This window comes from Herpailurus yagouaroundi, unplaced genomic scaffold, assembly GCF_014898765.1.
Source record: "Herpailurus yagouaroundi ecotype Mexico unplaced genomic scaffold, PumYag 142, whole genome shotgun sequence".
NCBI classification, from domain to species: Eukaryota; Metazoa; Chordata; class Mammalia; order Carnivora; family Felidae; genus Herpailurus; species Herpailurus yagouaroundi.
The window spans coordinates 46,038,855-46,063,736 of record NW_024412397.1 but is presented as its reverse complement, the minus strand read 5'-3'; the positions used below and the strand labels follow the sequence as shown (position 1 = coordinate 46,063,736).

The following is a 24,882-nucleotide window of genomic DNA, read 5'->3' as shown; positions in this document are numbered from 1 at the left end:
AGGAAAGAGGTTCGAAAGCTGGCACAGGAAGAAAAACTGACACATTGAAAATTACCCTTGAAAACCCTCTAGGAAGGTGCCATATGAGAAACAGACTCTCAATATGTTTTCCTTCCTGAGTTGGAAGAGATCATCACTGACAAAGTAGCTTACTTTCATAAGGAGCCATGTTGCAGAAACCAACTTCCTATGTCTTTAAATCCTGAATCACGTTCAGTGTGGTCAGAGGCACAGTCTATCGGAGGCCCCTGGACACTGCTGTTGCCACAGGGACACGCTCGTCCTCGGCTTATTCCAGGGCTGCTGGGAACTGCACACGCTGGTTGCCATTCTTACTCTTTCCCTCTCATTTTCTCGCTCAATGTATACTTGGCAGGTGTCCCACCGTTCAAAAACCTGAAGGAGAGGATGGACGAAAGGCCCCCTGAACCCCTCTCAATTTAGGATCTAATCTTCTAAATCTTTTTTCTGTGTATTTATACACATATACACATAATGTTTTGCATAAATAACGAGTAAGGCTATTCATATTATGCAACTTAGTATTTTCACTGAATGATAAAATCCTGATGATTTTCTCCCCCCCACATCAGATAATAGAGCTATTTGTGTAAGCATCTGCCATTGCCGAACATTTTTTTTAGCTGTGTTGAGTTTCTGCTATTACAAACATGATTACAAATAAACATTCTATGTACATGTAATTTTGCATATTTATGTGACTATTTCTAGAAAATAAACAAATAGATTTGGAATTGCTAGATCAAGAGTATGTATGATTGAAAATTTAAAAACTGCTGAATTGCCCTCCAAAAGTGTTTATTCCCAACCACAGTGTATATCTCCAACACTGTATATTACCATTTTGCCATTCTGACGGATAAAAAGGGGTATCTGAATTTTTGTTCCTTTGATACGACAGAGATTAAATACCTTTTCTTTGCAACTGTTTATTGGCAATTTCTATTTTTTTCCCCCCTTTGGGATATTTTGTTTATATGTAAAAATGTTTTTCCATTGGGTTGTTTGTATGTTTCTTATAGGTTTTAGGAACTCTTATTAATGATATTAATCTTTTATGGCAAATATTTCCTGTAGCCTAACGCTTGTCTTTTATTTGTATATGGTGTTTTTAATTCAAAACAAAATTTTTTTAAGGCTACATTGTGGGTACTCAGTCTTCTTAGGTAGGCCCTCTCTGCCTCAAAAGTGTATTTTCAGAAATTATTTTATGGTTTTTTTCTGATATTATAATTTTTATTTCTGGAACTTTTGTGAACTTATGAGATAGGGCTTTGACTTTACCTTTTTATCAAATGTCTCTGTGACAACTACCTCAGGGCCAGTTACTGATTATTCCTTTGTTTTCCCACTGATCGAAATACCACCTTTGGAATACATCAAACTCCTTTATACACACATCTGTTTCCAGACCTGTTCTTCTCCATTGATCTTTTTGTCAATTTCAGCCCACTTTTTAATTACTTTTTAATTTCAGGATCACACTTTGTAATTACTCTAGTAGGTTCTGATGTCTGGAAGGACCCATGCACCACAGCCCACCATTGCTACCATTATCACCTGCAATAATTTACTTGGCTATTCTTTTTTTTCAAACGCTTATTTACTTTTGAGAGAGACAGAGACAGATATATAGAGAGAGGTAGGGTGGACGCTCGCGTGAGCTAAGGAGGGGCAGAGAGAAAGGGAGAGACAGAATCCCAAGCTGTCAGCACAGAGTCAAATTCGGAACTCGAACTCATGAACTGTGAGACCTGAGCTGAAATCAAGAGTCTGATGCTTAACGGACTGAGCCACCCAGGTGCCCCTATTTAGCTATTCTTAAGCTTTGTTTCTTCTACATAAACTTTATAAAAATGGATCAAATCTCATTGAAAAAAAAAACCTGTGACTTAAGTGGGTTTGTGTTGAATTTATAATTTGGGGACAGGTGACATCTTAACAGTATCGAGGCTTCCCATCCAGGAACACACCCTTCATTTACTCAACTCTTCTTTGATACTTGTATGTAGAGATTTACAGTTTTCTTAAGTAGACTTTGCCCATTTCTTGTTAGGTTTATTTCTAGGTATTATAAATTTTGTTGCTTTGTGAGTGGTACATTTGTCTATTATATCTTATGATCGGCTCCTGCTCTTCTGTAGGAAAGCTATTGGTTTTGATTAGGAAATACTGACCCTGAATGTAGATGCCTTAATGAGTTCTTCATTAATCCCAACAGTATTTAGTTGAGATATTTTTAGAGATATATTTAGAGAATATTAATGGCTGTAAAGATTACATTTTTGTATATTTCCTTTTAATATTAATACTTTCTATTTGTTCTTCTTGTCTGATTCCATTGTCTACAGTTGCCAGCACTATGTGAGACTAACAATAACACTTGTTACTAACTTCAGAGAGAACAATTTGAAAATTTTACTGTTAAGTATGACGCTCGCTTTAAACATCTGAGACAAAAAGTCTATTAAGATAAGGAGGTTTCCTTTTATTTTCTACCTCACTAAGTCTTATCAGAAGTAAGCTTGGAATTTAATCAACTTATTTTCAATGTGTTAAAATAAATTATAATTCAATCTTTAAATAAAATCAGTCCTCCTTTGGTCACAGAAAACTTTAATGACCATATACTCTATTTCACGAAGACAGTATAACCATGTCAGAGACCTGTGATGCCATTAGAGTTGGTATATGTTTAAGATGTAAAAGCTGAAATATTTTTTGGGGAGCGCATCAAAACAAATCACATATTTATGCTATTGGTAATTTAATGTGAATCCCTCACCTTGAAATCATCAGGAATGAGGAGTTTTGATGTTCGTAGAAAATTCAAGATATATCTGAACATCTGTCCATCTCTGTCAATGAAATAATGCTGTTTGAGACTGTCCAAAACAATGGGCTCTGTGCCATCAAAAAGTCTTCCGATTCTGTGGTAGAAAAGAGGGAACAGTGAAAACAATTAGAATCAATTGTTTGGCCACTAAAACTAAGAGCTCCCGTTTTGTGTCACTGTCAAAGGTAGCAGTTTCAAAGATGGCAGTCAGGAAAAATCACCCGTTATGTAGTTATGGTTCTCTGAGAGGTGCTGGTCCTTGCTTGATAAATATTTCAGGACCAGACAATTCAAAATAGTTTCAGGCTTTCTCAAGTAAATCCTTTTATTCACTGTCTGTTACCTGTAAAGAAAATGTCCCTGACATGGTGATTATGGCTAAGTGCTGTCACTGTGATGGAACAGCATGTCTTTCCCCTAGGTTACTTAAAACCACCTTCTCGGCTACTTTTAAAAAATGTCATTGCTCCAAAGTGTCTTTTAAACAGATTCTACAAGGAAAGCAATTTTGTTCTTAAGAAACCTGTTTTCTGAGCTTTCCCCACCCACAAATCACAAACTCTCCAAAAAGAAAGCAACGCCTATATGTGAACACCTATATTATAGAAAGGAATCATAGAAAATATCACTCATCCAGGAGAATATGTTTTCCATTAGCAATATACAGTCTAGTTTCTTAAGTCTCAGCAAAAATCATTTGTAACAGCCAGGCATCATTACAAAAAATAAATAGTTGACCATCCCCCAAATATGACCTAGTTCTGGAACATGAGTGGCTATGGGTAATTTTTAAACACCGGAATCCACGATATATTTCCCCCATTTACAGAGTTAACATATGAACAGTGTGCTACAGTTAAAACAGTCTGCATCCATTCATTATCATTTATCCCTTTAAGGATGGCTGAATCTACATACTTTGGTACATATTCAGTTAGTAGAAAGTGGCCACATCTGGACCATGAACAAGTAGATGGCTGGCTAATGATAAACAAATATCCTGTATCAGAAAATAGAACTTACACACTAGAAATCACTTCCTTGACCAATAGGTGCATTGTACTTTTCATTAACAGTGTAGGCAGGCAAATGGCTCCAGTTTTTAATGAAAAGCTTTTTTGGAACTCCAACTCTACCTCTGATTTGGAATATCATCTTACTGCTTTGAAGACAATTTTGAAATCATAAATTTTCTAATCTTACACTGAAATGTGACAGAGGTAAGGGTGAATCAATAATTTCACCCCTCCTACAGTACAACAAACCAATCAACAAATGGAAAAGCTGTTCCCCCTCCCTCCCAAAAAAGAAAGCTCGGGAATTCGTTTCAATACAAATCTTTTAAAGATAATTAGAAAACTCATGTCCTACCTGGCGGTAGTAAGTGCAAAGAAGAAAGCGACTAATCACACTCAGGTCGTATTTCTAAAACTCACTATATTTTTCTCAGCTAATGTTTTTGTCCAACTTTCCATGAATAGAGGGTGATTCACAATTTCTTCCTTCCACAATTTTATCCAGGGCGTGGATCGCAAGCATCCCAAGGCTCTGACTGCATGCAACCTTGTCATTCATTTCCCATTAACACGTCAATCAAACAGGCTACATAAAGAGGCACTGAAACTCAAATATACTTAGTCGATGTTTTTATAGTGTTTCTGGGACAGTTTGGTGTAGGATGGGAATGAACGAAACTTGTTTGCTTATTATCAGAAGATTTATTCTTTATTGTTAACGTGATAAATTTACAGTTGACAAGGGGAAGAAAAGGGAGTTATATTTATTAACTGCTGTCCAGGTAGCTTGCACTATCCTTAGCACTTTATGTAATGAATCCATTATCCTCCTTTTACAGGTGAAGAAATCGACTCAAAATGATGAGTAACTGGCCCAACTAGTTAAGTAGCATTGGGGGATTTGTACACTGTCTGTTTGATCTTAAAGGGGCCTCCCTACAATGACTGGAATGAAAAGAATTACCACTATCGAAGGAAAGCTTTTAGTCTAGAGTTTTTATTTTCTATCTTGTTTGTTCAGCAAGAGCTTTGCAATGAAATCTAAGTGTGTATATTATTTTTGTGGCCTGAAATATATTAGTATCAATGGCTGCAAGCCACTTTAGTAAGAAATGAAAAGTTAGTATTTTATTCTTAAGTAAATCCTATGCTTTTTTTTTTTCTTAAGTGTTCATTTTCAAAATCTAGACCTGGATGTACCCTGGCACAGAATGTGTAATCTGTAAGTCTCCACCAAGTGAATGAGTAAAAGAACAGAGTGGTGAGGGGAATTTGGCTCGGTCCTTTAATAACTGTAATCTGCCTGTATCGACTTCTCTGTGTCTCCATTTCTCTTATAAAATGTCTGTTTCTTTTATAAAATTGGGTTGATGAGAAAATCAAGTGGAGTTATGGCCCACTCAAAAAGAACTCACCAAGAGAAGGTATCCTAAACTAGCAAACAAAAATTTCTACGAATGCAGATCGCAGAAGACAGCAGGTGCTACAAGGCACAGGATTCGCGGAGCCAAAGAACCAATCTGGGCTGAAAGGTCTCGTTATAGACCTTAGCCAGGTGGGAGAGACGCGCCATCCAAAAAAAAGGCTTTTAGGTTGTAAAAACCCGCCACCTCTGGTAGATACAGAAAACTGGACACAGGTGCGATCAGAAGCACCTTCGCATTGGACGTGGCCGAAACAGGAGACGCAAAGGAAAGAGCTGGAGGGAAATCTGAACAGTGGCCCAGTGTAGTCTAGGGAGGTGGCCGCGGCCCCTGGCCCACGCAGTGGAAAAAGTAGGGTCTCCAGGCCTAATTACTCAAGACGGAAAAAGGGTGAAAGCGGAGGAGGGAGGGCTGGCCTCCACCAGGCGGGTGAGAGCGCCCCCAGCAGGCCGGTGGAACCTATGGCGGCCCAGTGGCCCAGAAACTTGGCCGCCAGCTGGCGCTGGACCCGGGAGGGTGCGCATGGCTGACCCGGAAGAGGGAAGGGAGAGGCCCGAAGACGGTAGTAAAGCCCGTCCGGCCCCGCTTATGGCACAAGCCGTGTGGTCTGGGAGCTAGCTGAGAGGGAAGGGGCTGTGGAGAGCAGGAGCAGGTTTGTGGCCTGGAAGAGGCCCTGAGCCACGCCAAGGCACATTCCTGTCTGAGGAGCAAGGCCTCTCCGATAAGAGAGTCCCGTAGGTGATGCACCAAATGTTAGGAGTAGTAAAGGGCAACGTTATACTGTTGACTTTTGCTAACTTTGAAAGGAAGCACGTTCTGAGTTGTGAAAACAATGTGGAAGGACAGGGCGGTGCCAGGGATCATAAAATGGCGTCCCGGGGTTGGGTTTGAATGTGCGGTGGAAAAGCATTGTTTGGCTAAGCAAATGAGGGGGAAATCGGCACAGGCTGTATTTCTTGTGGACGTATGAATGGAGTTACAAATCAAACTGCAGTGATTTGTAAACTCTGGTGCCTGAAAACTATGTGGAACTGATTACAGTTTACTAACCTTAGAGAACATTCCTGTTTTCCAACTGACCAAGACCAAGTTGGCTCCAGGTGATGTATGGCCGCTGTGTGTGTGTGTGTGTGTGTGTGTGTGTGTGTGTGTGTAAAACACCCATTGAACCAAATAGCAATGCAGAGAAAAACTTCCTTCCACAATTGTATTTTTTTACATTTCTGTTTTAACATTTTGTTTTGGACAATTTCAAATGTAGGGCAAAGCAGAGAAAATTATATAATGAACCCCCATATATCCATCCAGCTTCAAAAAGCTATCAATTCTTGATCAAGCTTGTTTCACCTATACTTCTATTGCTCCCTCTCCCCCACCAGAAATTTTATAGTAAATTTCAAACATCCTATCAATTTATCTGTATCTCATTAACTAGTAAGATGATAAAGTTTCACTAAAAATATGCACTAAAATGAAATCTATTTCTCTTGCTTTTTAATATTAACATTCTGTTGATTATTATTTATGGAACCAATAATGTAGGATCCAATCTCCAAGGAAATTAAGCTCCTTTCGGTAAAAAGTCAGTCTGGTTCCCCCGTATGGCTCCCCCTCTCTCTGGAATTAACGAATGGTCGAGCGTATAGGTATAGAGATAAGGCCTAATATACCTGACTTAGTGTGAATCAGTCACTAAGAATTTATCTTTTGTGCATTCATTCATAGGACCTGGTTTCTTTAATTTACTGTGACTTGGCTCCTTAAGAATTTCCTTTTATTGTTCAGTCATTCAGTTACTCATTTATTCTACCCGTGTTCACTGAGCTTGACCATGTGAAATATAGGGAAAGCAGTGGTAAATAAACCACACATTCTTTCCTTTTGTGGAATGTTAACAGTGTGTGGGGCTGGGAATGCAGATCAAGTGCAGTGTGTCACTGGGGGTGCAGAGTGGGCTATGGGGAGGACACAGGAGGTGCACCCAACTCAAACTTGGGGGAGGCATGGAGGAGAAAGAAAGTTTACTGGAGACCTGAAGGACAAGCAGAAGTGGGCCAAGTACTGGGGTGGCAGGTAAGGTCAGATAAGAAAGGAGAGAGGGTCAGGGAAGATACAAAGGCTTGAAACTAGAAGAAACCTGGCATGTGATTGCTTTCCACTGGGGCAGAGTCCGACCGACTGAAAAATGAGGCTGGAATGGCAGAGTTAGATCGTGAAAAGCCGTATAAGCCAGGTCAAGGAGTTTCAATTCGGTTCTGAGGTTGATGGGGACGGATGTCAAGCTATGCTCTCCAGCAACGTTAAGGAAAAGAGCAAATTTATAAGTAAGACTGAATGAAAGAAACACTACCTGAAGTCACATCTCCTCAAAGATGCAGCTTGGGGCTTATCCAAATCCTTTCTCCTCTGCCTTGCTTTTGACTCTGTTATTTGCATATGGCAGTGGTTCTTAACCCTGGCTGCACAGTGCGATCACCCAAGGAGCTTTTAAAAAATATTGCCAGCTATTCTGATGTAATTTCTGCTTAGAGTTGGGGCCCAGGCATCTCCCTAAGTCGGTCTGATGAACAGCAAAGTTGAGAACCAGTACGAAGAAGGATGAGCAGAGGCTAACGAGCAACAAGTCAATGTTGTCGACTCAAGAGGCTTCCAGTGAGTCATTCTGTCAATTTGAACTGTCACAGCACCTCTTCTTAAACAGCCAACCACCCTTTTAGAAGGGAAAGATCTCTTGGGGTGCCTGGGTGGCTCAGTCGGTTAAGCATCCAACTTCAGCTCAGGTCATGATCTCGGGGTTTGTGAGTCTGAGCCCCGGGTCGGGCTCTATACTGACAGCTCAGAGCCTGGAGCCTGCTTTGGATTCTGTGTCTCCTTCTCTCTCTGCCCCTCCCCCACTTATGCTATGTCTCTATCAAAAATAAATAAATGTAAAAAAAAAAAAAAAAAAAAAAAGTGAAAGATCTCCAGGGTGACCTAGATCAACATCCCATTTTACAAACGGAGAAACAGAGTCTCAAATACATTAATGCTCAAGGATGCACGGCTGGCTAGACACAGAGCCGAACCCACCATACTGTCCCTGGGGTAGGCAGAGGTCACATTCAAGCCTGTGGAGGACAGCTGCTCTAGTGGTAGTTACTATTTATTGAATTGTACTATGTGCCAAAGAGTGAGCTTGCTGTTTTACGGGCTTTATCTCATTTGATTTTACAATGATCCTATGAGACAGTCATATTATTCTCATTTCACAGATGAGGAATCTGAAGCTCAGAATGGTTGTCACTTGGCTTAAGTTACAACCTAGGTCTGATTCTAAAGTCTGTGTTCTCGACCACTAAATTATAATGCCTTTCCATGTGTAATTTCAAATAAACAACAAAATGACAATAACTCAACCACTTTCCTTGAGAAATGCGTAATTTTTTATAGTTCAATGGTTTGCTCATGCTGCATGTTATTCCAAGAAAATTTGGTGATTATCAACTTTGCAGAGACGCTAATTTATTTAGTAGCCATGCTGCAAAAAGTTGAGGCTCAGGGGCTTGGTGTAGACCTACGGAGTGGGTACCTTAAACTCAATCGAACCAAATCACAACACTGCAAGGCTTCAGAGATGACGTCCAAACTCGTGTACGACACGAGGGGGCATTCAAAGGGATGGGAAAGTGAGGATTCTTAGGACAATGGAAACTTGTAGGAAGAAGAATTACGCCTGAGGTTCCAACTCCATTCAGCTTGCAACTCTTGTGTTCCCTTATGTGCTGTGTCCCTGCATCTAATTCCGACACACCCCTGCGGGATTTGTCACTTTACAGCTAAGGAGGGGGTTCCAGCCCTTCCAAGGCTCCACACAGCCAATCCTCCTCGTGCCGCCTGGTGAACATCATGTCACATCAAGCACCAGGGCGTGTAATGCGACACCGGGCCCTGCTTTACCAGAGGCGAGCGGACTAATCCCTTCTACTCTCTGGACCCAGAACACACATGGTAATTACACAGACAGGGAGGCGGTAAAAACATTCCTCTGCAGTGGCGGTGGGTCAGCTCGCCCAGGGAGGGTGGAGGAGACCCCACCCGGGGCTGAGAACAAAGCGCCGAAGGCAGACCAAGGGGTAAAGCTGGTGCGAAAAGGGCAGGACAGAGGTTGTTGGGCGATTTCACCCACTAAGCTCCCCCCTCCGCCAAGAAATGCCTTTTTTCCCTCCACTCCTGGGCTTCCAAGCCATGGAAAATATGGTTTGGGCTTGAGGAAAAGATTTCATTTGGTTTCTGGTCCAGATTTATTTTGCTGGGTAAGAGATTCAGAGGCAACTTGCAAATTATCCCTTTTAGCGTGGGGGGGGGGGGTGATATTTTTAAATGATAACAGTGATGCCTACTCACTGTTGAAAACCGGAAAAGGGTAGAGGACGAAGAAGCAGCAAAACAGAAAAACAATCTGCCACTAGTCTACCAATTCATAGGCCGTTACTTTTTAAAAACTTGATTTAAAGACTATTTTTCTTTGAGTGATTTTGTTTCCAGAAGCACTTGTACCTGCATACTTTTTTATGTCTACTATTCCAAGTTAGTCTGTTATGTTAGTGGGTAGTGTCTAACTACTCCAAGTTACATTCCCAACTGAGTTTCTGTCCCAATACTTGAAAACAAAGGAAGACCGCAAATGTGGTGGAGGGCTGGGTGAGGGTGTGTGTGTTTGTGCGCACGCGATCCTGAGTGTATGGGTGCGTCACTGCAGGTGAAACCGAGACTCAGGACAGCAGAGGGGGAAGGGCACGTGGAGAGAGGGGGGCCGGCACTGCAACCAGTGAGGCCTCTTCCTCTCTTTCGCTGAGATGGGAAAGCAGGGAAACAATGGTGCAAGGGAAGAGACATGCTAGGTTGATATCTGACATCTGGACCCTTGGGAGTTCAATACCGTATTCTCTATATAGGTAGATATAGATATAGATATAGATATAGATATAGATATAGATATAGATATAGATATAGATATATAGATACAGATAATTATATACATATAGATACTTAAATTTTTTTTTAAGTTTATTTATTTTAAAGACAGAGAAACAGAGAGAGACAGGGGAAGGGGCAGAGGCAGAGGGACAGAGAAAATCCCAAGCAGGCTCCCCACTGTCAGCACATAGCCTGATGTGGGGCTTGATCTCACAAAGGGTAGAGATCGTGGCCTGACTCAAAGTCTGACGCTTAACTGACTGAGCCGCCCAGGTGCTCTTTTTTGTATACATTTTTAAATGTCCATTAAAAAAAAAAAAGTTTCTCTTTAAGAAAAAGGCATGGCGGGGGGACGATGCTGGGTATTATTACGTTTAAAAAGAAGGAAAAGAAACACCAGTCCACTTACTGTTTTAGAAGCCTGAATTATCATAAACAGTGTTTAATTTGCTTAAAGTCTTATAACTGTTAAAAAAAATTCTAGGAAGAGTTGTTTATAGTTCCCACACGTGGGAAATTTCGTCTATATTTCATGAACACAGATACAAATTAATTCAGAGCTTGTTATAGAAATGGACAGAAGTAATTTAAGAGAAGGGAGAAAATACCTTCTTGGTAAGAACAAACAAAACAAATTGTATCTACTTATGGGGAAGTAATGTTTCCAGTACGGTTCCCTGAGACAGCATCATTTTCTTAAATGATACACAGAACTGAAGAAAGCAGGAGAGAAAGGAAAGGCCAGTTTAAAATATAAGAAAAAGCTTAGGAGCAAAACAACTGACGAGCCGGCAGTTTGGAGAACTGATCATTGATGGTAATGCTGAGGGTCGAGGGGGAGCTCGGGGCCACTCAAGGGGCTGCTAATCCTATAAAACTCTCATGAGTGCCCTCCAGGACTCTAACGAGAGATTTCTTTAAATTCTGAGTTACACTGGGGCGCCTGGGTGGCGCAGTCGGTTAAGCGTCCGACTTCAGCCAGGTCATGATCTCACGGTCCGTGAGTTCGAGCCCCGCGTCAGGCTCTGGGCTGATGGCTCAGAGCCTGGAGCCTGTTTCCGATTCTGTGTCTCCCTCTCTCTCTGCCCCTCCCCCGTTCATGCTCTGTCTCTCTCTGTCCCAAAAATAAATAAACGTTGAAAAAAAAAATTAAAAAAAAAAAAATTCTGAGTTACACTGACTGCTAATTATGAAAAATGTATTATTACAATTTTAAAACCCAATTTAAAAACCCACCAGAATTTACATAAGTAGGCTTTTTATTTCTGCATTTATTGACTGCCTACCATATTCCTGGTGCTCTGCCAGTCCTCTTAAAATGAGCAGGATGCAGTCCCACTGGGAGTCAAGGAAGGGCAGAGAGGGATCTAGCCAACCTGGGGCAAGCAGGGAAGGCTTCCTGTAGGAGGCAATGGCGGTGTAGCGTTCTAGGGATTACTAGGTATGAGGAGAAGGGCACGAGTGCTTAGAAAAGGGATTTCAGGCAAGAAGGAACATGAGGGGTGAGGTGGGAACCCAGCAAATGAGGAGCACCTCTCTCCAAGTGTGGAGCTGAGTAGAGCATGTAAGGGTGCCGTTCTTCACAAGTTTCAGCTTGGGTGCTTTCAGTAATGTTTCAGGAGTCCCCGGCACGTTCAGCTTTAAACTCACAGACCTGGGTTTGAATCATGACTTTGCCCTCTTTCAGACTAAATCAATGAGGTTTTGATTTCTTCATCTGAGAAATGGGATAGTACCTAGCCCAAAGAACTCTCATGAGCCTGGTGTCTGATAAGAACTACACTTCCTGATCGCTCACTAGGTGCAGGACACGGTATTGAGGGCTCACGGCAAGCCCTCAAGCAAGCAAGCAAGGTGGATATTATCACCGGCCTTAATGGACAAGGACACTGCAGCCGGCTTCTCGGCGCTGAGGCTAGAATTCACACTCAGGCAAGCCGGACTGCAGACCCCAGCTCGGAGCTGCTCCGACCGCCTGGTGGTTGCTCCACTCCTTGGCAGAGCGCTGGGCCCACCTGGCATGTGCTCAGGAGACGCGGACAGATTTTTGTCCTTTGGCGGTAGTGTGCTACGTGGGCCAAAGCAGGATTCTGACTGTACGTGAAATCCTGTTGTGCATCTGGAACTGGAAGAAAACCTTTGCGGTCACCTGGTCCCGTTCGCTGGTTTGAGCAAATGCCTGCTTACAAATGATTTCTAGACCAATCTGCTATTTTTCTAAGATCGGCCCAGGATCAGATCATCATAGCCTCCCCTCCCTCGGGAGCCCGCTTGGGTATTTTCGGCTCACACGGTTTCTGTTTAGGTTTCCTCCTGCTTGTTATTTGGGCAGGCAAGCATGCACATGTGCACACGAGCCTGCCCCCACAGCCCACCCCGCCCTCCTGCCAACAGTCTGTTCTATATTGGGACGTATTTTTGACACTCCTTTCTTCTAGAATATGTTTTCCATTTTATAATAATAATTACGATCCAGAGAAAAGAATGCCGTAATAGCCGATGTTCTTTGAGTTTGTTAGACACGCTGCTAAAAACTTTATGCATTATCTGATTTAAACCTCACGACAACTCCATAAAGTACTCACAAGTAGTGTTTTTATCTTACTGATGGAGAAATGGGAGGCCAGAGCCATCAGATAACTCGCCGAGGGTCACTGCGCTCTGCAGGCTCTTTTCCCCGCGGCCCGAGGGCCAGCCCACGCTAGGTGCTGTCCCTGACCCTCAGGGGCTGTGTGTCCCAGAAAATTCATCCCCCTTCCTGCTCTGGCACCTCCTGCCAGCCTTCGCTCACCTTGTAGTTCCATTCTGATTTTGTTTCTAGTTTCTTGTTATACAAGCAAACTCTCCTGCATGTGTTCCCACTGACTTTAATGTTTTTGAATGACTATTCTTTTTCCCGGGCTTCCGGATATTAGCACACTTAACGACTGAACTAGTGCTTTCCTGTATGACGACACGTTCCAGATTCGTCCCTCTGTGCATCGATCTCCTAATAAACAGACCGGACTTGGCCCCTCCCATGTGACTGTAGCCCCTCTCTCTGCCTCTGAGATTATCTGTCTCTGAGATTATCAGTGACAACAGAATACGGAGGGGAACCTGTCCCACACTACTGGAGCTGGCTTACAATATGTCATAGTGGTCACTTCAAATAAAAGCATCGTATTAATTATATGCCACTATCACAGCACTATGACAAAGCCAGCTGTTTCCATTTTCAATTTAACAATTTTTTCCTACTTGTAATGGGGCCAGCAAAACAGCAGTTTACAATGAAGTAGTACAATATTCTGTTTAGTACCCGTAAGTGGAAAGCCAGAGGCTTAACGCAGTGCTTAATAAAAAAGAGCAAGGGGTGTCTGGGTGGTTCAGTTGGTCAAGCATTTGACTCTTGATTTTGGCTCAGGTCACGATCTCATGGTTCATGAGTTCGAGCCCCATGTTGGGCTCCGTGCGGACCGCACAGAGCCTACTTGGGATTCCTTCCCTCCCTCCCTCTCTGCCCCTACCCCATTTTCTCTCTGTTTCTCAAAACTAAATCAACAAACAAAAAAAGAGTATGGTGAGGTGGGTAGATGAATGAAAATGACCAAATTATTCCATCCCTGCATGACTTCAGAGTGATGAGGAAGCTTAAAACCCCTGTCAGAAACTAGGCTTTAAGATGACACGGCCAAAGGGAGGAGATTTAGCCTCAGGACTGTGAGTTACGCCTCTACAGAAGGAAAGAAAGCTGCAAATTGGACAAGAGTACTATTTACACAGCTTCAAAAGTACACAAACATTGTAAAGAAAATATAAAATGTCCACACTACCTTTTGTTAAAAAAAAAAAAAAAGTCCAATGCCTTCTTTACATCACAGTGGCCAACGTGCCCGGTGGGGTTTTTACCCCGAGAAGGTTAAGATGTTGAATTTATGTCGCAAGATTATTGAAATGGTCACCAAGTTGGAATGACATATGAAAAATACTAAGTTTCTATCAGCCCCTGTTTCAAAGACAACACTCTGGGGTGTGCGTAGTTGGGAAACAAGGAACACGCGCTGACAGCATCCTGCCTTCGGCTACACCATGGTCAACAAAGCGCTGTTGTGGGTGTGCGTGCGTCTTGTGTAACCATCTCCACCCTTCTGGGGCTCGGGTCTGGTTGATCACGGTTCAAGAATTTACCCAGAGGCACCAAGCCGGTCCATACGCACCTGAGCTGAGGGTGTCTTCTCCGTAGTTCTCCCTTTCCCTTCCAACAAAACAGAACCAAGCCCTAACCTGCAAAACCCTCAAAGAAATGGAAGTTCCCGGCTAAGAATCTCTCCATTTTTCTCTTCCTTTCCAGATGCTCATCAAACAGAAGCTGACACGTGTTTAGCAGTCATTTGACGCCTCTGCTTCTCATCCTCGCTGTTCCATTTGAAAGTCCTGAGTGAGGAGGGCACTGAAGCCAGGGCTTAGGTTTCAAATAAATACTCTGGCTCAGTTTTAAAATCTGCATAAAGGGTTACAAATGGGCTCTTGAGGAGCCCGGCAGAACGGGCACTTGGAAATACGAACCGTACTGTCACTGCTCGGTGTTTGTGTCACGGAAATCTAGCCAAGGTGGAGAACAGCGCTTTATCCGTATTTCACACGGTTCCCTAGGTTTCCTTGGTTGTTACAGTCTTTATTGCAGTCCACATTCGCGTGTGCCACAATTTTCTCTGAAGTCCACCCTTCGTGCCGTCTTGTTCCTTCTGCAATGTATCATCGAGATGGTGATGTACTGATGAAGTACCTTCCTCGGGGCCCCTAAGATTATGGATTGGTGGGACACACTTAAAAGATCCTTCTTTTCTGCTTTGATATTGACTGTTTGCACTGCTTTGAGACTAGGAGAGTTTTCATTTTTTTAGGTAAGCTCTCAAGCCCCGAGGGCCTTCTAAACGGTTTCTTAAAAAAATCAATTTTTGGAGGGATGGCAGGGGCTTTGACAAGCTGGGCAGGAGCTCTGGAACACAGTCAACTCAGCTCGCGGAAGCAAGTTTGGGCGTGCTCAAATCCACCTTCCAGGGACGAAGCCCTTGGCCTGGCAAGGTCCGCCGCTGTTCGAAAGTGGCGGTTAGCTGTTAACGCACAGCTGTGATTTATCGTCTGAATATGGGGACACAATAAGAAAAACTGCACAGAAGTAAAAATAATCATTACCACCAAAAAAGATAAGCAGCAATGTCATTACTAAGCAAACTGACACATGGCATTTATGTAGCGGCAGGAAGCCATTATCCAGTGACAGTGTCATTTCTACTGACACTGTATCTTGATTAGATTCAGATGGTCCAGCAAATAGCTGATATAATTGAGGGACTGAGACACGGATTTCTTTTTTTTTTTAACAGGTTCTTTTGCAAATGGGATTGCCACCAGATTGGAGCTTCTGGGTGTCTGCCTTTGGAATATGAATACACGACATGCATACAGTTTTAAGAGTACAACTGATTTCTCCACCCCCTGCCTCTCACATTCCCCTCCTTCTTGCACCGGGGCCACCCTGGGCACACACAGAGGCCTGCCATGCAAGGCATTATGCACCCACTTCAGCTTGCTCCTTTAGGGACCAATTATTGCCAACAATTATTCAAACAAGTACATAGAACACAGAGTTTATTATTATAAAGGTACTTTCTACCTCCAAGCATCCTGAGAGTAATCTTTCAGGGGCAGAATATTGATAATCCATCTAGCTGAAGCTATAAATCCTGCATTTTTTACTGAAAAGAAATGACATTTTAATGGGTTATTTATATAATGATAATAGAACAAACTGGCAGATACAGTGGAGCAGACTTTTCTATTAACATACCTCAGGTTTCAGTAGAGAGCATTTGTATGCTCAGTGGACCCATAAAGGAGCCTTCGGCGTGACTTTCTGAGGCTTACTATTATTATTATTTTTTTAATGTTTATTTATTTTTGAGAGAGAGAGAGAGAGAGACAGAGTATGAGCCAGGGAGGGGCAGAGAGACAGAAAGAGACACAGAATCCGAAGCAGGCTCCAGCCTCTGAGCTGTCACCACAGAGCCCAACGTGGGGCTCGAACTCACGAACCGTGAGATCATGACCTGAGCTGAAGTCTGATGCTTAACTGATTGAGCCACACGGGTCCCCCTTCTATTATTTTAAAGTTCTCAAAGTTCAAATGCGAATTACAACATCAAGTACTTTGGTTTTGAATCACAGATGCTTCTGCTTGGAAGTTATGCGGGGGGGGGGGGGGCGTTATTTTCTGCACTGGCTTAAGAAAGAAGACTCCCCCCAACTTGAGAATAACTTTCATTGTTTTATTTCAGTCATGAATACACACAGCATAGACACCTTACTGTGTGAGGTGTTCTGACACAGGGGTGTTTCCTTTCTGATACAAAGAGATTCCACATCTCTGTGAAGGTCAAGGGCTATAGGGTGGACACACGAATAATGCTACGGGGGTGTAATTCTCCTGCCCACAGAGCTCTCTATGGGACCAAAATGCAGTTTGTCTTTTGGAAATTAACCTAAAATGTTTCAATGCTGGTCCTCATTTGCCATAAAGAAGGTCTCAAAGGAAGCACTCCATCATGCATGGTTATATGACTGACAGAAACCACATATTTTTTTTGTTTGTTTAGAAAGTACATCGTTTGAGGAGTCAAAGTCATAGGAGATTCACAAGATGGGTTGTGTGACCTAACAGTGTTAATTCTAAGCCCTTTAATGGAATTGTTCTCAAGACACAGTAGAGTGGAGTGTAACCTTGTGAAAGATTACCAGAATCTTCTATGAGTTATCTACTAATGAACTTTTCAAACAAGGACATAGAACACAGAGTTTATTATCATAAAGTACTTTCTTGTATGATGAGGGGAGAAGGAAAATACAATAAAAAACACAGAGCAAAAATGACCTTGGCATTTCTCAATGACATTATTCATGACGATGTACCAAAAGGAGTAGTCAGTATTATTGTCCCAAGAATCAAGCCAGAATCAATAAACAAAGTCTCTCTTTAACGACCCTGTCTCCTGCCATATCACCACCAGCCCCACGCTGCTTCACTGTAGACCTGGTACCTGAACTCTGAGCTGTGGGTGAACTGCCTGATGTTGACAAAAACTGCAGATTCCCCTCACACCCTGACATACAGGTCGCTTGAGTGGTGACCAGGGCCCAGATATCTGCATGTTTGACTCTGGCATGGGGGTTATCAGGGAGGAGGTATCAGCTGGAGGAACACATTCGGAAGGCAGGTGTGTTCACCCAGATGCCTCTGGTTCACTGGCATCTGGGTTGTTGACTGGTTGATTTATTCCCCTCTCTTTACTCTTTCCCTTCAGGTAACTAGACTAGAAAATCCCTTTCTAGGCTCTGCCTTGAAGAAAAAGACATGTACGTTTTTGCTGCTCCGACTGGACTAGACTTACCATTAAGTCCTAACGTTACCCTAGTGAAGGCCACCTTAGGAATAAGTGGCTTGAGGTTACTCCAGAATGACCTGCCCTCTTGGCTCACGACCACCTTTATAACATAGTTCTGGCAGGTGGTGAGAAGGATTACATATCTGGCCGTGGGAAACATCAGGATGTCCCCTGCCCTGCTCCAGACCAATGAAACCAGAATCGCTGTGGGCAGGGACAGGTTTGTTTGTTCAAGCTCCTGCTGATTCTAACATGCCCTTAGGGTTGAAAGCAAGGCTATAAAAGAGGAAGCCACAAAGGGCCTGGAGTCAGAGTGGGAGGGAGAATCTTGGTCAGTCACTTGACCTCTCAGACTTGCAGCGTTTTTATCTATAAACTGGAGTAAGTAACAGTCTCAACTCTAAGATTACTGCGGCGCGTTAGATGAGAAATATAGATAATGAGCCCTTTACACTTGACTGTTTCGAACAGCTTTACTCAGTTATGTGCCCTTCATTGTTTTGAGGGCCTGGCTTCCGTACACAGCATTTCACCCAAAAATTCATGCATCAGGCAAACTTCTGAACGCCCACTCTGTGGCAGGTGCCGTAAAGCACAAGAATACGAGGATGGAGACTAAGTGAGAGACAGCTTTCCAAGGACAGCGTTTCTCTCCAATAGGGTTGAGTTCCTGGCAAGTAGACGTTCAGAAGAAATCAAGAACGTGACCCACGGTCTGGCCCTGAGATGCTTGAAGCTAGACACCCAGCGCGCGTCCTCACCTCACTGCTCTGCTATCTGACGCACGGCGGCCGCGACAGGTCTGAGGCGGGAGGGCGGCCCTCGCCTTCTCCACGGTCCACACCAGGAGCAGGCTAATTATTTGCCACCAAGGGGCTTCTGCCCACATTTTTTTTTTTAATTCAATTTTGGTCAAAATCAAGTATAACTTCAGTGTCCAACAAATGGAAAATGAAATAGAATGTGTCAGGAACGGTGCCAGGCTCCCGCGCGGCGATCGGAACATGACCTGGCCTGGAGCTGTGCCACGGCCACAGCCCAGAGAGTAGACTTCACTCTGCATCTCCCTCCCCCAGAGATGAGGGGTGAACACACATATTCACCACACACCACATAGCAGGAGACGAATCACAGAACTCAGAATAGGCAAACCGAGCCTCCATCAGGGCGACCCGGAACACCGAAGTGACAAAAATCTACTTCTAAATCTACACTCACACGTAAGCCAGATTTTGTCTTGAAAATTTAGATGAGCAAATAGGTAGGAATAAAGTTATCTTTCGGCTCAACACAGGGGGCAAACTATATCCCAAAGTGGGCGTATTTGTCCCGGGTGGTGTTCTTACTTACGACGTCACTTGGTACCAACGCAAATACCATTTAGTGACTGTTCACTTATCATCTGTCCTCCCAGCTCCCTTATGTAAACCTCAAGAGAGCAAGGACTTCTGTTGGCCAGTACATGCCCCGCACACTGGGGAGCAAAGAAGAAATCTTCTAGTGGACACAAGGACAGGGAAAAATACAGGTACTATAGCATGGCTACATTTGTCTGTGAGTTATCCTCTAAGACAAGACTTTATGAGTTAGGATACTAGGAAAGCCAGGTCGGTTCTGTTCCCAAGTGGCGAAGGAAGTTTGCTGAATTCGCCAGTAGTAGAAGTTACTGGCTTTTCAGCACGAAAGAGAAAATCCAGTTTCACTGTTTAAAAAAAAAAAAAAAATGTCTTTTGGGGCACCTGAGTGGCTCGGTCGCTTAAGTGTCTGACCTCAGCTCAGGTCATGATCTTGCATTTCATGAGTTTGAGCCCCAAGTCAGGCTCTGTGCTGACAGCTCAGAGCCTGGAACCTGCTTCGGATGCTGGGTCTCCCTCTCTCTCTGCCTTCCCTGCTCACACTCTGTCTCTCTCTCTCAAAAATAAATAAACATTAAAAGAAATGTTTAAAAAAAGTCTTTTGAAGCTGATTTCATTTAGTCTTTGCCTATATAACTGAAGAGCAATTCTGAAAAAGCAATATTATAACATGGCAAGAGACAGAGAACAGGAAAACTGCCCCTATCACCCTGGAGAAACTTTCCATTTTTCCTTTGCCAGATGCTTTCCCTCCTTTTCAATCACCCCCCTCCCCATAAACTAATTTCCTTTTTTAAAAGATCATCCAATCTTAACACTGAACACTGTTCACCACTGGTTAGAGACTGTCCTCATTTGGTGCATTTCCTTAGGGGTTTTCAAGGCAGGGATGTGCCCCCTCTTTCCACCTGTGCTGGGGCTACATTATCTCAGGATGACTTCCACTCCCCCCAAAAAACTTGTTCTGTGAGTTTAAAAAAAATTTTTTTTTTAATTTTTATTTATTTTTGAGAGAGAGAGAGAGAGAGAGAGAGAGAGGGAGGGAGGGAGAGACAGAGAGAAACAGAGTATGAGCAGGGGAGGGGCAGAGAGAGGGAGACACAGAATCCAAAGCAGGCTCCAGGCTCTGAGCTGTCAGCACAGAGCCCGACGTGGGGCTCGAACTTGGGAACTGTGAGCTCATGACCTCAGCCAAAGCCCGATGCTTAACTGAGTCACCCAAGCGCCCCACTGTGAGTTTTTTTAAACTTGAGATAGACATTGCATTATAAATCATGCTGATCTGTGGTGCCTCGGTATATCAGTGGGTTAAGTGTCTGGCTCTTGGTTTCAGCTCAGGTCATGATCTCATGGCTTTATGGGTTTGAGCTCCAACTCGGGCTCTGCACTAATGGTGTGCATTCTCTCTTTCCCTCTCTCTGCCCTTCCCCACTCGTGCTGTCTGTCAAAATAAATTAACCTAAAAAATATTTAAATCACTCTGGTCTAAAGGGTAGGTTATAATAAAAAGCCTTCTACTCAGTGCCCTGCAAGAATTCTGAAAGAAAGCTCAGTGAACTGTGTGGCAAGGAAGATGCATTGATTTCTTGGCATTTCTGCTGGAATCCTGAATCGCGGGCCTGCATGATAACAGGACTGGACTCGTGTCTAGGGCCTGTCATGTGAAATTGGAATCGTGAAGTCACAGACTCACGGCACAGAATGCCCAGCCCTAATGCAGGATTGCAGAAAACTCCCTAGGTTGGCATACAGCAATGACACGGAAATCCAAACATTAGAATTCAGCCGTCCTGAGAGTGGATGCACCATTCCCTTAATGTCGAGCTCATCTGACGTTGCTTTCAGGGCAGCTCCACAGGAACCATGCCTTAATGGCTAACACGTCGAGAGTGAAGCATGCCAGAAGCTAGAGCAGTACTGGCAAGGCACACGTGTTTGGCATCTCCATTCTAAAGCTCCAAATACACACACCCCTTGGGTGGCCATGGGTGTTGACTGTGAGGCTGAAAGCCCGGTCTCTTGAGTTTTGCAATTACCTACATATGCCAGTGCGCTTAGTAACTCTGCTGCTATTTAGGAGAGACCAATTTAGCATAATCTACTTATGTGGGAGTCAACTCATGTACTGGGTTTAAAATACACAAAAGCTCCGTCAAGCGGTCAGATCGGATGGCTCAGGACTGTAACATGAGATCTTGTCTTGCACCTCTGGGTCAGTGGCTGAAGGGCTCTCTTTAATCAAGACCCCTCCCTGCCTTATTACCGCCCGGTAGGTTTCACTCATTAGCAATAACAGCCCACTTCCCAGTTTTAAAAAGTCCACATGTGAACAACCATCAATATAGCTGCTATTAATAGTGAGCTTCCATTTTGTGCAAGGTGATAATAAAGGATGAAATGGACCTAACTTTGAACTCAGACTTGCGTCTTCTTTTTTTTGAAAAAAACTTTTCAATGTTTTATTTATTGTTGAGAGAAACAGACAGAGTGCGAGTAGGGGAGGGGCAGAGAGAGAGGGAGACACAGAATCCGAAGCAGGCTCCAGGCTCTAAACTGTCAGCACAGAGCCTGATGCGGGGCTCGAATCCACAAACTGTGAGATCATGACCTGAGCCGAAGTCGGATGCCAACCAAGCCACCCAGACTATCTTCTAAAGCAAAGAAAGTTTATTTAATATCACACACACACACACACACACACACACACACACACACACAGCCATGAAGATATTTCAGTGGCAATACAGGAGATTTTAAAGATGTCATGTAATTTGGTACCAACCTTAATTATTTATAACAAATTATTTAGATACCTAGACTTTGTTGTTATCAATGATGTTGATAATGGGTGCCTTAGATTTTTAAATCAGACATTATCAGGTCTGTCCTTAAAATCTGCAGGGCCCAGGGCAAGAGTACAGGTGAGGCCCACCTCCCATGTCTAGATACTTATAATTTATCAATCAAGCTAGCAAACTGTCAGGTAAGATATGTTCTATCTTCTTTATAAAATCCATTAAAATCTTTTCATGACAGTGATATATTTTTTGACTTTTTTTGTTGTTTTACTTATTTGATGTACTGTTCTTGCAGATCTGAACTAGGTGTTTTTCTCGGTGATTACAATTCAGAACAGCAACTGGAACTGGAGACTTGTCAGCAACTCTGCAAGGGATCTATCTCCTTGATCCCTGAGGGGGTGTGGATTAGCCTCGGTCTCATAAACCCCTCCAAAGTGCTGTTCTGCATCTTACACAAAACATCGGTAAAACACAGCACATCACTGATGTATGCACCTGCTCCAGTTAATTTGAAACCTTCAGTCCCTTTAGCTAGAAACCACCTGACAATGAATGTGAATAATGATGTGTGTGAGGAGCTCTGTTGTAAAATGTAAAAAGTCAACTTGCTTATTGAATCCCAACTCAGGGCTTAGAAGCCTCCCCCCACCCAAAACACCAAAGCATAGGGGTACCCACACACAGTGGAACAGGTAACCTTGGTAATTAAAGAAATAAAGATCAAAACGTATTTTATTTTCATAGCCATTATGATACAGCATGAAATATTCATTGAGGAAGAAGCCTATGTTCACTTGGAGGGACCATCCACATTGGTGTTGTTCAAAGCCAGATGGTGAAAGTCAGAATCTCTTAGGAAACTCGTGGAGATTCTGATTTTATTGGTCTGGGGCAGGACCATGTATGGCTTTTTAATGCTTCCCAGGTGCTTCTAATGTTTGGCTGTGCGGTCCATTGTACCACTTTCTGGGGACCATGTTCTAAGGGTGGTCTTTAGCCAAGAAGGCGATAAATAGAGACAGGATGAAAAGTCATATAAAACATTTCAAAATGGAATAAAGGCTCTGTGTAGAACCTTTGAAATTGTAGAAAGACATTACATTTTTTATGATCACTTGTTATAAACAAATTAAGGCTTTTATACTACAAGTCTCTTCTTGAAATCCTAGAAAATAAAACCAAGGAAAAAGCCGTCCACTCCTCTGGGCTACACCAAGGAAAAGGCAAGTGAGAGAGGAACCAGGGTGTGCTGACGGGCGAGGGGGCAGGGAATGGTTCCACAGTGGGAGAAGGGCTCGGACTACCCTAGAATCTAGAGAACTCGAGTTGGAGCTATTTGTAACTCTATGGTCATAGGCAACCCAATCTCCTAGGATTTATCCCCAAAGGGGTGAAGACATGCAAGAGATTTTCCCAGAAGGTGGGAGGAGTAACTGACATGTATAAGAAAAGCATGAAACCCTTCCTTCCCTGTATCTTTCACTACAAAAATTTATGTATGGGTCCCCTTAGACTGACTGCTGCCTTGAAATGAACACTGGATTATTTACCAAATGCGCGCGCGCGCGCGCACACACACACACACACACACACACACACACACACACTACAAGAGGGAGCAGAATGGTCGGTTCAACATCTAAACCAGTATCATCTGCTTTAGGTATAAGCAACAGAGAAGTCACTTTATAAGGCTTGTTTCCGAGTCTTAACATATGCTTAAGAATATCTCCTAACGATCAAGATGATGTTAGAACAGCTCAGCAGTTCTGGGACAGGTAGGCGCGTCAAGATAAAGGACCAGAAGGTGCAGGCGAGGGCTCCCCTGAGCCTGCAGTCATTCAGGCAAGAACCCAAAAGTGAGCCTGTTTCCATGGTCTAGGAAATGAAGGAAGGGGATATATTTGGAATTTGGAAGGCAGTTTGAAAAGAACAATTGCTGGGTTTGGCAGAAGATTAAGCATAAAGGCAATACTATGTGTTGGGCACAGGGCCACGGCGTGCTTTTAGTAATCACATTTAATCCTCTCAATAACCTTGCAAGAAGACCTATCCGTGTCTATTTTACAAGTGAGAAGACAGACGCTTAGAAATTGGACCTATCCATGGCCAAACAAGTACTAAATGGCAGCATCAGCATTTAAATGTGGGGACTAATGAACCATGAAGTATTTCTGATGTTTCTCCCATGACACTGTGGCCCAGTGGTGGCGAGGATGTGTGGGGAAAGATCGGGAAAGGAAGACGAACAATTTCACCTTTTCTAATGAAGTTGGTGAAAGAGAAATTCAAGTTATCATGTATGTACGTATCAGGCTGGGGAAGAAGTGGGTTTGCTTAGAGTTTTAAAAATCTGTGTATAGGTCAGCACTGTCCAACAGACATAAAACACAAGACATGTATGTAATTTTGGGTTTGTTAGTAGCCACATTGAAAGAGTAAAAGGAAACGGGTGAAATTAATTTTAATGACATATTTAATTCAGTATATTCTCATTCCAACATGAAATCAATAATAAAAAACTACTGAGTTGCTTTTTTTTTTTTTTTTTTTAAAGAGACAGAAGTTTGTTGAATACACAGCAAGGGAACAGTGGGCAGGGCAGCAAAGGAGAGACTGTCTGCCTGCGATATTTTACTTTTTTTGGTAGGCACTAATTCTTTACAGTCCAGTGCAATTTTACACTTAGAGGACATTCTGATTTGGACCAGCGACATTTCAAGTGCTCAAAGTCTGCATGTGGCTAGTGGCTGCCATATGAGATGGTGTATCCGGAGTACTGAGATCGTGGAATGCGATGCCTGTCTCAGGGTGTGGACAACGAGGGACTGAAAGTAGACTGTTAGAAATGCCCACGCAGAGGGGCCAGAGGAAGACTCTCCAAGTAAGACACCTATTCGAGGGCTCTAAAGTGGCAAATCACTGGAGAGAGGAACTGAATAAACAGCGCCTCCAACACATTTCTACCGTCTACCCTTGCAACAGGCTAAGTGATACGGGGGAGCTACACGGATGCCAAACCCCCGTGCGGCTTTAGTCAGTAGGAAGA

General features: G+C 43.2%; 1 protein-coding gene across 3 annotated transcripts in view; it reads right to left on the bottom strand.

The window, feature by feature from the left end:
- KCTD1 (potassium channel tetramerization domain containing 1) overlaps positions 1 to 24,882 on the bottom strand; it is a 92,739-nt gene that overhangs the window by 19,154 nt on the left and 48,703 nt on the right. For all 3 annotated transcript variants that reach the window (XM_040479185.1, XM_040479182.1, XM_040479184.1), the window contains exon 3: positions 2,807 to 2,951. In XM_040479185.1, coding sequence (XP_040335119.1) covers positions 2,807 to 2,951 — 145 coding nt within the window. The remainder of the gene's footprint in view (positions 1 to 2,806; positions 2,952 to 24,882) is intronic.